We start from the raw sequence: 15418 nt of genomic DNA on the forward strand, positions 1-15418 counted from the left end.
CGGGTATATACGGGGTGTTACATTTTTCATTTTTTATTTTTTTTAAAATCGACCCCACATATTATGTCTATAACACGAAGGAAGCTATGTTATGTGAAATAAGAGTCATTTTTTCCTGTAACAAAATATATACGATTTATTTAATCCTTTCTGATATTATAATTAAATTAAATTATATAAGATTTATTTTAAATTAAATTATAGTTTATTTCAAGAGGAGGGATATTCTTATTACCAAAATTTTCTACTACCAACTCACTACCTATCTAATCACCATTGAATCAACATTTTTTCATTTTTCACAAACTTTTTAGCATTCTCTCTTCATTCTTGGGGTTAAAGACGTTTGCTAGAGGAGAAATTTTTTTACGCCTAAGAATTACGATTACTAGGAATATGTTAGGAAAGTGAATTTTCTGGAAATGTGATCAAAAAACTGTCTGGTAAGCCAAAAGATTAGCAGGAATATTGACTGATGTTTACTAAGTATATATTTGGTTGACGATGAAATATTAACGGGAATGTAGGATAATTTTACAAAAATACCCTCAATTCTTGATGCTGACGCTATCTTGATTATTATGGATGCTTCTACCTCAGATCTTTCCTAAAATTTTTTTTTGAAAGTTTGGTGTATGGATTATTGTCGTTGTCCAATTACATACGCTGCAGATCTGGATACTGTAAATTTAGTTTATTGTCGAAGCTTTGAGGAGGAAAGTATGTGGATGTAAGATTTTAGGATGAAGTACATCTGAAATTTCGATTTTTTTTTTACTTGGGTGTCCTCCAAATCACCATGTCAGGTATCACTATTGGTTCCATCTAAAAGAGCAACAGAGAAGAGATTATGAGAAGCAAGGATGAAGAGACAAAGAAAGCAACAGGCAATTTGGAAAATTTGAAACGAAGAGGAAGGGGTATTATTGTCCCAAACAATTTGGGAAACTTTGCCATCGAACAGGAATTCAGGAATACCACCTTCCTGGTGGGCATTCTTGAATAGAATTTTTCTTCACAAATTTTTTTCCCTGGGTACCTAATTTGTCCAGAAAATTTTCCAAATTTCCTATACCAAACATGAATATATAAAATTACCAGTATCAGTTTCCCAGTAATCCAAAACTTTCCTTTCTACCAAACATGAATATATAAAAGCTTCGAAATCTTTCCGGCACCGGCGAGTTCTACCGTCGCCACGTGTTCCTATGCTATAAGAACCCCAGGGTGTGGCCATCGCGTATCGAAGCCGCGGAGTCTGATCGCTTTCCGAGGTTGCTCTGCGCCGCTATCGTTGCCAGAAAGGTTGATATGAAGAAGGAGGTAATGCACTAGTACTACACTAGTGTGTCATGAATTTGGTGCGTTTTTTTGGGTGGGCATTGAACCCTTTACTGAGAACTTTGCAACCAAATGTCCCAGCTAAGTAAGTTGGGATCTTTTTTCTTTCTTTCTTTCTTTTTTTTTTTTTTGAATTGATGTTCTTGAGATGGGTTTATTGTTTTATGGTTGGTTCTTTTTTTCTTAGGGTATAAGGTAGAGCTGATTTCATTTAAGGTGCTTTTTTCATTTTATTTTATTTCTTTGTACTTTTTTTTTTTTTAAGGGAGTTGAGTTACCTAATTTTATGCAAATTACATGATATGTGAATTTTGTTATTGAGGATGGCCTACTAATGCAGTAAAAATTTTGTCTGGTTTCAGTGATTTTTATTCATTACATAGGTTCTGGCTGTGACTTGGGGTCTATTTGAGGATGATGTATGGTGGGAAGTAAGGTTTATTTGGTTTAAGTTGTAGTGATGATGAACTAACCCTGGTATTGGAATGGGTTGGAATCTTGCTCCAAACCAAAATATAACTGCTTGGTACTATAATGTGTTTTGGTTTATAGCCAATTTTGTTTTAAGCTTATTTTAACTAAATCATGTTACTACTTTAAAGGGTGTTTGGTTTGATTATTCTTTCCTTTTTAGCTGATATGTTTTTTCATTAATAATTACAAAAATGCCAGTTTATATTCATTCTGTTTTCAATTCCTATTTTCAACATTGTGTGAAGGAAATGGCGAAAACAAGGAAATGTGATTTTCACTATTTCCTTCCCAAACTTATAAAAACAGGAAACAGAACAAAAACAATGTGACATTATTTTAATTGTTAATGAAAACATATATACTGAAGATGAATATGAACTGTGGCTAATTGTCTTGGATTTATCACTTTGCTAGACCTGCTTAACGATATGTGAGGGGCATGATGGGACTGAAACATCAAATGGGGATATATTAATCTTTCCAGATATGATCAGATACAGGTTAGTACTTAGTTCAAGTTCTGTTTTGCAACTTTTGATTCCCCTATAAAAGTTTCTCTGATGTTTCCCCCTAATTCATACCAACAGCAATTTTAGTGAAATTGCAGGAGATTAACGCATTTTGATGTTGAGACATTTGTTGAAGAAGTTCTTGTCAAGGATGGAGAATGGCTTCCTGGAAACCCTGAATCCTTAAAAGCTTCATATGTTTTTGTGTGTTCACATGGATCGCGTGATCGTAGGTGTGGGGTTTATGGACCTCTCTTGGTCAGTAGATTCAGGGAAGAGATAGAGTTGCGTGGTCTTCAAGGTAAAGTGTTTGTTAGCCCGTGCTCGCACATTGGGGGGCATAAGTATGCAGGAAATGTCATTATATTTGGATCAAGCTTTAATGGAGAAGTCACTGGCCACTTGTAAGAAGGAGATTCCCCTGGTTATTAACATATCTTTTGGTGACAGAACTTTCCTTTTCTTCTTTAAAAACCAGAAACACCTTTATAACATTGTTTTTATATTCAATATTGAGCTTTGTAGGTATGGATATGTTACTCCAGATCATGTACCTATGTTGCTGCACCAGCACATCATAAAAGGGAAGATTGTTGACTCACTATGGAGGTGAAATTTTTCTATAATTTTTTTTTCAGTTTTTAATTTTAAAAGTTGTTTTTCTTTTAGTTTCCTGGCTTTTTGGAGCAGAGGGTAGGTGAGTGGGGTTAGAAAGAAATGGAAGGTTAAAATGAGTGAACTGGCAAATTTCAAAGGCTTCTGAGTTCTAAGGAATCAGTTTTTTGAGATTCTTACACACCTAGAACATGAATTCCCTTTTTGTCAATGGTTTAATATTTTGCTTTCATTATTTATTCTGCTATTTGAAATATAGCCTCCTCATGTGAACTTTGGTTTCCATATTTTCAAATTGAAATTGTGGTCAACCAGCAAGGCATATGTTCTACCTTTTTCTGTTGGTCATGTGAATTTTGCTTTATACAACTTTAACTAACACCTTCCATTTCGGTTTTTGACTATTTAAACTTTCAAGTTACAAGATTAAAAGCATAAAACTCATTCTCCCAGCCAAAGATTTAGCTCTATAAATTTAAGACCTTAAGGATGTATATATGATGAATAACTCCTCAGGCAATCTTTCTCTCTCCTCCATAGAATGTTCAGGAAAACTAAGTTCTCCTATAACATCATTATCAACTTACTAGTCATGAATTGATATTTCATGTGAACATTCCTTCTCTGCTCAAGTCTAATTTTGGCATGCTTAAATCTAATACATGAAGTAAAATATAATAGTATGTAGCTAGCTGCTAGGTTATGAAAAAAATTTATGACAGTCCCTAGAAAATAACTGATATTTATTTTGTTGCAACATGTTTTAATTTTTGCGATCAGGGGTCAAATGGTTTTATCAGAAGATGAACAGAAGAAAAACTGAGAACAAAGGACGAACTGCGTAAGAAACTTAGAAGGAAGCACAGAAGCACTGATGCAGATGAAGGATCATGGAATAAGAACTGCAGTGTTGAGATCTCAAGACAACTTTGAGAGGTGCTGCCAAGGAAATGGAGAGAGATGTTGCCGAGAAAATGAAGACTCTTGTTGCAGTCAGAACAACCATTTGTTAGAGGAAATGAGAGAACTCTTATCTGATATTAAGAGCAATGAGAATGTGATATCTCGGATCAATAGTGGCAAAGGAGCATCAGACAAGTTTGGTTCCATGGCAACATGGCTTGAAAGCTGGGAACAAGAAGATACTTATGCTGCTCTTGCTGTTGTTTGTGCTGCTGTGTCAGTTGCCATAGCCTATAGCTGCTATAAACAGCTGAGATGAGATGAATCAACAATTAAATTGATAGGTACTTGGTAGTGTTATTTAGCAGTGGCTTAGATAGTTTAGGCTATGCTATATCTTCATTAGTGCAGTTCTTTCTTTAGATCAATAGATATATATTTTTACATTATTCATCGGTTCATCGATTACTTGATTAGTTCAATTTGAGCCGGGTAGAACCACATGGGCAGCAAAGCTCTCTCTATCAAGTTTTAACACAGTTGCGGTCCTAGGGATTCGAACTGAAACTCAAAACCACTGATTAAGCTGGAATAAACCCTTACGGTTGATTCACTTTCTTTTAGATCAATACTTACTAGATATTCCCAGATATGCTGGGAATGAGTAGGAGCTCAATCATTAATTCGGATGTGTGTGCTTGACTGCTTCTGGAGCATAAAATATTGGCTGAGACACTTAGAGTTTACCAGTTAGCTTCATCTGTACATATACTCAAATTAGATACTAATAGTTTATTTAGGTGGAATTGATTTGTAACATTTATTAATTTGATGTAAAGCATAAGGCTTTGGTGTTCGATACATTGCAAATTATACATATTTCTTACTTTGCCACATGTTGGATTAGCCAATTAAAAAATATAAGTATTAAATTAAAAGAAAACATATGCAAATCCATTCATTGAGTTAATAGATTTTGATATAATTGGTATAGTCAATCATTGTTCAACTCTAAATAAATTTTGATATTGCGTCTCCAACTTGTTTCTCAAAAATAAGTATTTTACCATATTTTTGAGTTATAACTTATGGAAAAACATATATAGATGAGACATAAATATGACACTACAAAAAAGTGAATATAATACTTTTTGAAAATTATAAGACTTGCTATGATTAAGATAAACATATAAAATTAATATAATATTTATCTAAAAGCACAAATCTTAAACTAGAATAAAGACATTAATATTTTTTAAATTATCTTTAATCATTGTATAATAAAGTATTACTATTATTGTGATTTATCGCTAGTATTGGTATAATAGTTCAAAAAAATAATTAAAAGAAATAAATCAGAAGTAATCTAAAAGTATTAAAATATGTCGAATACAATATATATTGGATATCAATATGACTACCATTTTAAACTATCGGTACTTACTTTGATTATGACTCTTATTAAAATTAACATTGAACTTTAAATGAAGAAAAGAAAATGAAGCAAACATTCATTAACCGAAAGGGTAGTAGTAGTACTAGTAGGCCAACATAGGCACACAACTTAAGTATAAAACGGCTTTGCCAGTAATGTAATAGAGTCATGAACTGATCATAGGTATGAAAAGGAAAACAACCTTAAAAGAAATTTAAGAGAAAATTTATATTAAAAGTGAGTCAATTGATGATGAATCTTTTTAGGCCAATTCTGCTTTGTCGTACTGAATCCTATCAATGATAGTTATCTTCTCTCAACTCTTCTTGTAAACCTTCACAAGATTTTTGAAGCTAGTTCCATGCATTCATTTATTTTTGGAAAAATAATTTCTCATGTTACATGAGAAAGCTTATATCATGTTACACACCCATCAAAATCTGAGTCAACATTTCTTTTTCTTTTTTCTTTTTTTAAGTTGAGATCCACCTAATTATGTCTCTACACAAGATAATGTTATCTCATGTAACATGAGAAAAGCATTGCGGTTTATTTTTTCTGGTAAACATGAAACCATAGCCCCAAAATTCTCTACATTTAAGTGAAACTATAGTGGTCAAATAATGATGACAAGTAACAATGTACCGAGACATTTACAATTGTAACATGAAGCCATATTTTCTACATTGAACAAAATATCATATGCTCATCATCCCAAGGTGGTTATAGATATTATATTAAAATTTCTGTCAGAATGAAATTGCATGAGTTGATGCAATCATTCCAATATTACATCTAATAACTGAGTATAACAGTAAGAAAGAACTAGTATAACCCTCCTTATCCAAAAGGGATGACAATTAATCAGTAAAAAAAAGTGGCTCAGTAAGTCTGAAGGAGGCCAGAAAACATTGTAACTAGTTTTCAATGCCCATTAGCTGCAACACCATTTGGTGAGTTGGTAAAACCATTCTGAATTTCCAATTTGTGGAACTCGGTTTCTATGGTCTTGGCTAATTTAGCATCATCTGGGTCTGGCTCTGGTATGTCTACATAGAAGGACCCTTGTCTGATTGGTGATTTTGACTCCATAATGGTAGCTTGCTGCTTGATGTAGTTATAGAGTTGTTGATGGAAGACATGATTGAAGGAGAAACTATTTTCAGTATTTACAGCTGCATGATGTCGCGATGACCTGGAATCTTCTTTTCTGCAAAAGTGTGGGAGGGATGCGTAGTCCATTACCTGTGCACAAGTTTTTAAAGAACTGTTAAGTATGTCAAACTTCTTGTAATTGCAACCAGTCTAAGAAGAATAGAATAAATTTGATTTGTTAATGCTCATTTCCAAGTCTAAATATCAAATTTAATTAGTACCATGATATATATATATATATATATATAGATAGATAGAGAGAGAAGATTCTTAATGACAAGAAATCAAATTTTACTTAGGACTTAGAAATTCACAAAATCTTGTTCTTATGACTAAAAATGACAGGATAAAATTAAATAATTGCATCTTCATTAGAATGGGAATTTCACAGCATTGAATGGGAAACTAGCAAACAAAATCCACAAGCATAATGATGCCGTTAATACCACAAGGGTAACAACACTAAATGTGTAAGGATTAAGATAGAACTAGAACTGAAGCAAAATATAACTATTTCATCAATATTACTTTAATTAGTCAAGAGAATCAAGAGGCAAACACATATACATATGGTATAGACGATAGTACTAAGAGAACTCAAGTAGATACTTGAAGATAATGTTAATGTTCACCTTCAGTAATTCCTCCTTCCCGCATCCTTTCAGCACCTGAACTCTCCGCCTTGTTCTTTCTTGCAAAAGAGGCTTTACAACCTTCAAATGATTTGAAATAAAAAGCTTTAAGCTGTTAATATATGGATTTAGAATAATGTTTATGAAGTTAAGGAAGGGAAATGAAGCAGTCCAAACTCTTCAAACATTAAGACATGCACAAACCTTCCAACATGCTGAAAATACATATGGTACATTAACAATATAGTATGTGTCTGTCTTTTCCGGGTAGTTTAAGTCATCTATTGTAGATATAGCAGTCAAAATCTGCAGAAGGTGGTCAAACAGAAATTGTCAACTATAAGAGAATCAAGCATATGGAAGGGGTGAGAACTGAGAAATCTTAATTGCAATGACAATTAACATTGATGACAATGAAGTCCAAGACAAGGGACTTTCATATGATTAAACTATGAAGAAAAAGAAGGAAAAAAAGAAAAACATTTTTCCTAAATTACTGGCCTACCCTCAATTGGTTCAGTGCTGAAAATTTTAAACCAGTCATATCCAATACTTTCACACAGGTGCCAATGTATCGTCCATGCTTCTTTGTAGCTGTTGGCTAAAACAAAATTTTCAAATAAGCAAGCAGGGCATCAGAGAATTTATAAGAATAATTAAACAATATAAGGTACTCACCAACATCACGCGATCTCTATATTCATTCATTTGGATGTGTGACTGTATATAGTATTTGTCCTGAACACAAGAAAATTGGCAATTTAATATCAAATAGATAATCCACAGGAGTTTACATGCTACATTGGGGCATATAGACAGACAAGCAGGCATCAATTCATGTAGAGGCATACAATTATAAATGTATAATGCAGAAACTTTGTAATGCGCTAAAGTTTCTAAGAAATTGTAAAGTCCCTAGTAAAAAAAAAAAGGATTTTCAGTCCAGTAAGCAATCTTCAATGAATTGGGGTGCAGTTTATGTATCATATTGTAAAGGTAGGATGAAAAGAGATGATATGAAATACTCACAGATGCTTTGTCAAGTGTACTGAGCCCAACACCAATACCAATGACTGGTAGACCCTGGCATGATTCAGCCAAAAATGAATGAAATTAGAAATCATTTATCGATAGAAGCATTTCAGATGATCTATAAAGATGTCATTTCTTATCTCTTATTATAATAACATCATCCATGTAAAGTAGGGAAGGGAAGAAATGTGAGCGAGGATGAATATAAAAAGTTTATCTCTGAGATCAAAAGAATTACCTCCTTTGAGTAACCAGACATTCCTATGAGTTGAGAATCTCGCACTTCTCTGTACAAATCCGCAGGGATTGGCTTCTGTTATTATAAAAAAGAGAAAATTAAAAAAAATGCAGCACAATCATGATCTTATTAAAAATTATAATAAACATCTAGTTTATGACAAAAGTGTGATGAATAGATATGAATAAGAATAAGAAAGAATGTCAAATCATTCCAGTAACCAGTGACCAATAAGAGTATGAATATTAGGTTTCTATAGTTTTGGAACTAACATGCATCACTTTGTCCAAAAGAATAAGCATTGTGAAATAATAAAATAATTTTATTGATGAGATTCAAAGTTGATTCGTTTAAATAACAGATGAAGTAACAGTCCCCAGTTCAAGGTATTCATCCATGACAGAAAGGAATCAAAATATATTTAGATGTATAATAACTCCTTCAATGAAATCTAAGATTTGCTGTTCCAAAATCAACAATCAACAACATAATTGCACTTAAAGGCATGGTGCTAATACAATTGTAAAACGTTTGGTACCAAAATTGAAGGCTATATATACACTTGACTATACAAATTGTCTCTTAGAACAAGCTAAAGGCTCTACTCTAGTACTGTCAATATTAGACTATTCACACATATACAAAGAGACCTAATTTTGGAGGAAGGGATTGTGTGACAACTCTGAAGGTTTGGCCTTTTTCTTTACCGCAAGCATAAATTGATGCACATAGTTGACATGTATCTTGAAAATAAATAAATAACACACATTCTTACGTATGTGCCGGAATTATCAGATATCTTCAACCATTTCTCTTCAAAAAAGAAAATTATTAAATTGAGCTCTTCATCTATATTGGTCATCTAAATATTGTAACGCTCCCATTATTTATATTACGACTAGCTTTAAATGACCAAACCCAACATAAATAGTAGATGAGGTTTTTGTGAGACATTGTGACTTCCATAAATCTTATATGCAAGATTTTTCAGAAACATGAGATGGCAGAATGACAGAATTCAGCAAACAAGTTTCATAAAAGGATAACCATAAAAACAGTAAAATTCAGAAAATAATTGCATTTTGCATAACAAAGGAACTCACCGATAAAACTTTGTCTATCTCATTTTCCACTCTCCATTGTAAACAATCAACAAGCTGTAACAGTTTAATTTGTCAATAAAGTATACACATCCAAAGATCAAGACTCGAGAATAATGCAAAGAGCAATCAATTTGGCTCAAATTCCAACTAAAAGATTTTACTAAACATAATAGATCAAACTAACCATTTTATGGGCTTTGGCAACATTCCAGTCCCTTGCTTTGAGAAACCGTACTAATGTTTCAGCAGGATAACCCTGGTGCATATTCTGATATATAAAGAGAAAGCTTTCAGGCAAAAAAGAAAATACTCATGATTGCAGATAATGAGAAACAATCAAAAACTATTTACTCTTAACTAATTAAACCAAAATCAAACAACCATGATAGGCTAATAGCACAAAAAATGTAGAGATTTAATAAATATTTAGAGGAGAAAACATTAAAAGACCCTTATATTGGTGCCGAATCACTAAATTCAGTATGATCTTCTTGAAGACTGTTTTAAATCATGAAAAGACCGATTGCATTCCAAGGAATTTCAATATTAATCCTTCAGACACCCTTTACAATCACCTAGCCACAGAAAATTTCTTAGCAGCTGCAAGGTACCAGTGATCCAGGTCAATTAGGCAGCAAAAAATAATTTTTGGGATAAATTATTTGACTTTTTCTAATCTGAGCTTGAAAAAAAAATTAAAAAAAAATTGCTTTTAACCAAATCAGGTAGTAGTAGTAGATCATCAATTATAACTTCTATTGATTCTTCTTCCTTATATATTTCTCAACACCCAAGATCAAGCAAGCAAAACAAAGAATATTAAAAGCCAAACCTTGAATGTGTTCTTCTGTTGCTCATCCACTGCAACAAGAGACAGAGAAAGAAAAGAAAAAAGGGAAACTTTGTCAGTGATCAGCATAGATCATAGAAGAACAGAATAATGCAAGCTGAGTTTCAAACATTTGATGAACACACCATTTTCCATTAGGGACTGCAACTGATTGATTGCCTCCTGATTCCCAATACCCATCTTCTTGTTTAGCTTTCTGACAATTCTAAACTGCAAAAAAATTTAGAAGCTAACTAGCTAAGAGATTTCAAGGGAAAATATGCAACTGGGTTTTGAAACCTTAATCCTTTAAAGTTAAACTACACCAATAAGCTACTACCCACAAAAATATAAAACTGATATTCACCAATAGCAGCTATTAGACAGAAAAGATGGGGTTAGGAAGAATGAGAGGGTGCCAACCCTTTTAAAGATTCTAGCTTTGTTTTGTTCACCTCATATGGCACTGTAAAAGCACCAAAGCACGGTGATGGAGGTGTTTTTGGCCTTTTGTTGTAGCTTCCTATGTAGGAACTAACTGAGTGGGAAAACTGTTAAAAACAATACAACTAAAGATAACGAAATTTAACAAATGATGATAGTGACGCGGAATTTAAAGTCTTACTTTTTTGTTCGTAGATAGAAGTTTAATATCTTAATTTTAGAACAATTGTTGTAGAACAATTTCCTTGTTGTCCAGGTTCAAATGCCGGTAGAAGAACAAAAAAAAAAAAAATCTTAATTTTAGGACTTGTCCGGAATGAAATTACTCGCGAAATGACGAATCAATTGAAATATTTGCAAAAGATAATAATAATGAAATTTTGAATGGAGGAATGTTTTTTAAAGAATATAATTTTATATTATTTTAAACGAAATAAAATTATTATTATTTTTTTTGATAACAAAATAAAATTATTTTGGTACGTAATTAATAATTTTTATATATTTTTTCTCTTTTTCTAATTTTATAAAGAAGAGAAAATATAAAAAGTTATTAAATATATACCAAATCAATATTATTTTATTTAAAATGATATAAAATTATGTTTTTAGAATGAAATAAATTTTTTTCTATTTTTAACGGTGGAAAAGGATACTGTAACAACTAACTAGTGTTACTAGCAATCAATTTCACCGTTAGATCGATTATGTTGATCTAACGGTTATATTTATTTTCATTTTTGTATGGTTATAATTCTTAATATTTAATATTTTATATTTATTTTCATCTTTTTATGGTTATGATTTTCCTTATTTAATTCTTTCACAACAAATATGGGGAATCATAACTATATAAAGATGAAAATAAATGTAACCGTTAGATCAACATAATCGATTCAACGGTGAAATTGATTGATAGTAACATTAATAATATCACTAGTTGATTGTTATAATATCATACCCCTTTAATTGTTTTGCCAAAAAGGAAAAGCTAATTTTTTTTGTGGTGTGATCATGAATGTCATTATTGGTGAAGGAGATTGTTTTGATGAGTAAAAGAAAAAGCATGATTTTATGTCATTATCGTCATCATTATTTGTGGTGGGAATGTGTGATACTTTTTTAAGATTATTTGATATTTTTATTTTTACTGACTCGTATTTCTCCTCCGCATGTAGCTTTCTTTGGATTATTATTATAATTTATAAGTGGGAGTGGCACATAATTTCATGGAGATGATTTTCTCCTGTTTTTTTTTTTTTGATAAACGATGATCTTTTCCTGTTATTATAGAAAAATTATCTCCTGTTGTCATATTAATATTTTTTTTAAGTTTTTTTATTTTGTTTTATTTGTAATAGTAATAGGTTCCATCATATAAATGTCTCTATAGACATAAGTCAACATAAGAGAATATTTGCCCTAATTTTATACCATAAATTTAACAAATATTATTAAAAAGGGTAAAAATCGACCTATATTTTAATGGGAAAGATTATAGTCAATCTCTTTTACACTTTTTTTAACAAAAGTAATTTCGGCACACAAATTTGAAGTTATAAACTAGGGGATGGTTATATTTATGATTGAAAAGTTTTACAACTCTTATTATTAAATTAATCACCGTTCCATCAATTTAATAGTTATAATTTATGAAAAATTAATAATTAATTAATAAGTATACCTAATAAATTATAATCATATCAACGGTAAATAATTTAGTAGTAAGAGTTGTAAAACTTTTCAGTAATAAATATAATATATGTGGAGATTATACTCCATTTATGTTGAACTATTTGTATTTCTTATTTTTAAAATTACTCCAGTACAAAAATGTGCAATAGTAGAACTAAGTTGAATACTTAAAATTAGGCTTGATTTATGAAAAATAAATAAAATTCAAGTTTAACTGATTTATTTAAACGAGTCAAATTTAAATTTTAAACTTGACTTATTTAACAATAAAAAGTTTGAACTATAAATATATAGCTTTGATTATTTTTTTTATCTTTTCAATTATCGTCATGAAATACTTTTTTTTGTTTATTAATGGGAAAAGATATTGTGACAATCAAGTTGTGTTACTACCAAGTGACTACCAATCAATCTTACCGTTAGATCGATTATATTGACCAACGGTTATATTTATTTCCATCTTTGTATGGTCATGATTTCCTAAATTTAATACTTTATATTTATTTTCACCTTTGTATGGTTATGATTTCTCATATTTAATGCTTTCACTTTAAATATGAGGAATCATGACCATACAAAGATGGAAATAAATATAGCCGTTGGATCAACATAATCGATCTAACGGTGAGATTGATTGGTAGTAACACAATTTGGTTGTCACAATATCCTTCTCCTTTATTAATTTAATAGTTAATAAAAAAATTATATTAAAATATGAAGTAAAAATAAGGAGAAAAATCTTCTTCTTCTTTTTTGGAGTTACCTAACCTTAATGGAGAAAAATCTTTGAGTATGAAAAAAAAAATATAAATTATTATTTTCTATATTTCATTTCTATATATATATTCTATCTGCTTAAGAAAAATATCTGAAGATTTAAAACAAACTGAACTTATAAATCGGTATAATATATAGGACACAAGTATAGAATATGAACAGATGATGAAGAAGAATAATTACTAACATCTGCCTCACATGAAAAACATAATTATAGAATGGAATATAGAATTAAGATTGTATGTGTACCTGAAGCTGGAGACCCTGCAATTATAATCATGTGGAAGAAATAATCAATAGCTATGATTATGGGATGATGGTGATCTCCTTGAACATCCTCAAAATACTGTGAAAGAATCACATCAAGTTATTCCTTGAAAAGACTTTCCGAAAAATAATTCTAATAATGTGAGACCATAAAATATTAAGTAAGGTGGTGGACTCAATGTATCAATCCGAACAAGAAATAGGTAGAGAACCTTAATTAAAATTTAAACTTGACTTATTTAAAAAAAAAAGTTTGAATTCTAATTATATATCTTGTTTATAACATTGGTTATTTTTTTTATCAATTTATTCATGAAGTATTTTCATGTTTATTAATTTAATATTTAATTTAAAATTTTTATATTAAAATATGAAGTAAAAGTAAGGAAAATAATAATAAAATATTTGGATATGAAAAATATTTATAAATTATTATTATTTATATTTTTTTTGACAAAAATTAACTATTTTTTGTCAATATATATAGAGACAAAATAGTGGGATATACTATTATCTTTAATAAAAAATAGTGAACCTCATTATTTTGTTTCTGTTGCATGAGATAATTATCTCATGCAACATGAGATAATTATCTCATGCAACATGAGATAATTATTTCTATTATCTCATGCAAGATGAGATAATTATTATATATATATATATATATATAAATATATATTATGTTTGTTGAGAAAAAAAAAACTTAGGATTTAAAACAAATCCAACCTATAAATCAATATAATTCATAAAACATAGTTATAGAATATGAACAAGATGAAAAAAAACAGTAATTATTGATGTTAATCTCAAATAAAAAATGATGATGACGAAGGTTAAAGAGACAAGTGTTCAATATTGATACATGATTGATGTGAATTTATTCCTCCGGATCTTCACGTACTATGGGACACCATAAATGGTTGTCCCTAGACGATTCTGTCAAGATTTTCCAATATGTGGAAATGTGGAATCATAGATATTGGACTAATTAAGTAGTGGCTCAATATATCAGACCGAAACATAGCTACAAGACCCTTAATCAGGGGCGGACTGAAAAAGAAAAAAAAAATAAATAAATAAATAAAATGAAAGAGTCTAAAATCGGCCAACTCCGACCCTTAAACAGAATCTCTCATTACAACAAGAATTGAGTTTTCTCCGGCAGAAATCTCAAGGTTTCCCAGCCCTTCAAATCTTCAGAAAAATCTATACTTTTTTTTGAGAAATATGCGGTTTTTAATTGTAAAAGATTTTACCAATTAAGGTTTTAATATGAGTCTATAAATAAATATTGTAACCATTTGTAAAATCATCGAGTGATGTATATGTGAGAATTCCCTGAGATTACTATTCAGATTAAAAAAATTTATGCCTTTAATTATTAGATCAAGCTTTGGCGGTGACCCCTTCCTAATATTTGATTGTTTTATTATTATATTATAAAATAATATTTATATAATAATAATAATAAATTATTTGTTCTAATAGTTAATTCCTCCTTAAAAAATACTTACAATAATTAAGCCATCATATTATTCTTAATAATACTTATAATTTTGATATTTTATTTTCAACTCCCATCATAAAAAAATTCCGGGTTCATCACTACCCTTAATAAATTAAGACAGATCCATCTCAAGTCAAAATCCAACCTATGATAACATTTACTAAATCATCTCGTATTCTAAATCTCCTATTATAATTAGGCCCACAATAAACTTGTTTTTTATTAAAAAAAACTTATTAAGTATTTAACAAGTTAAGTTCAAATATTTAAACATAATTTAACTTATTTATATTCGTAAAGGCAAAATGCATTAAATACTTTTAAATTTTACATACGAAGAAAATAGTAAGGTATGTCAGATAAAGTTGGAATTTTGATCGATAAAAGTTTTAGAGATAAAGTTATTGACGTCAAAAGGAAAGGCGACAGGATTATTCTAGTTAAGTTGGTAATGGGTGATTT

At 30.3% G+C, this 15418-nt stretch overlaps 1 protein-coding gene and 1 pseudogene across 5 annotated transcripts; one reads left to right on the top strand and one right to left on the bottom strand.

Annotated features, from left to right (window-relative positions):
* Positions 1 to 850: 850 nt before the first annotated feature.
* On the top strand, positions 851 to 4671 carry LOC133297949 (altered inheritance of mitochondria protein 32-like; annotated as a pseudogene).
* A 1246-nt stretch (positions 4672 to 5917) lies between these two features.
* On the bottom strand, positions 5918 to 10773 carry LOC133297945 (SEC14 cytosolic factor-like). 5 transcript variants are annotated; one of them, XM_061497177.1, is made up of 12 exons: positions 10690 to 10773; positions 10413 to 10497; positions 10270 to 10298; positions 9622 to 9705; positions 9438 to 9491; positions 8335 to 8409; positions 8094 to 8147; positions 7743 to 7802; positions 7570 to 7665; positions 7269 to 7370; positions 7065 to 7145; positions 5919 to 6522 (listed from the first exon to the last, which is right to left on the bottom strand). In XM_061497177.1, the coding sequence occupies exons 2-12, from the start codon at positions 10465 to 10467 to the stop codon at positions 6202 to 6204; spliced, it is 1011 nt and encodes a 336-aa protein (XP_061353161.1). In that variant the 5' UTR covers positions 10468 to 10497; positions 10690 to 10773; the 3' UTR covers positions 5919 to 6201. The 5 variants fall into 5 exon arrangements, with proteins under 5 accessions (XP_061353164.1, XP_061353161.1, XP_061353162.1 ...); XM_061497178.1 differs by having other exon boundaries at positions 10722 to 10740; XM_061497176.1 differs by lacking the exon at positions 10690 to 10773 and adding an exon at positions 10634 to 10656.
* Between the last annotated feature and the right edge of the window lie 4645 nt (positions 10774 to 15418).

Source organism: Gastrolobium bilobum, unplaced genomic scaffold, assembly GCF_033153095.1.
Source record: "Gastrolobium bilobum isolate Gb01-03AN ecotype WA unplaced genomic scaffold, APGP_CSIRO_Gbil_v1 utg6197, whole genome shotgun sequence".
In the NCBI taxonomy this organism is placed as follows: domain Eukaryota; kingdom Viridiplantae; phylum Streptophyta; class Magnoliopsida; order Fabales; family Fabaceae; genus Gastrolobium; species Gastrolobium bilobum.

Excerpts from the sequence above, each read along its gene's own strand:
- LOC133297945 (XM_061497180.1), bottom strand. The coding sequence starts at position 10,467 with ATGGGTATTGGGAATCAGGAGGCAATCAATCAGTTGCAGTCCCTAATG. Across the intron at positions 9,492-9,621 it reads TTGCCAAAGCCCATAAAATG|CTTGTTGATTGTTTACAATG; the intron begins GTTAGTTTGATC and ends AAACTGTTACAG. Across the intron at positions 6,523-7,064 it reads GGAAGGAGGAATTACTGAAG|GTAATGGACTACGCATCCCT; the intron begins GTGAACATTAAC and ends ACTTGTGCACAG.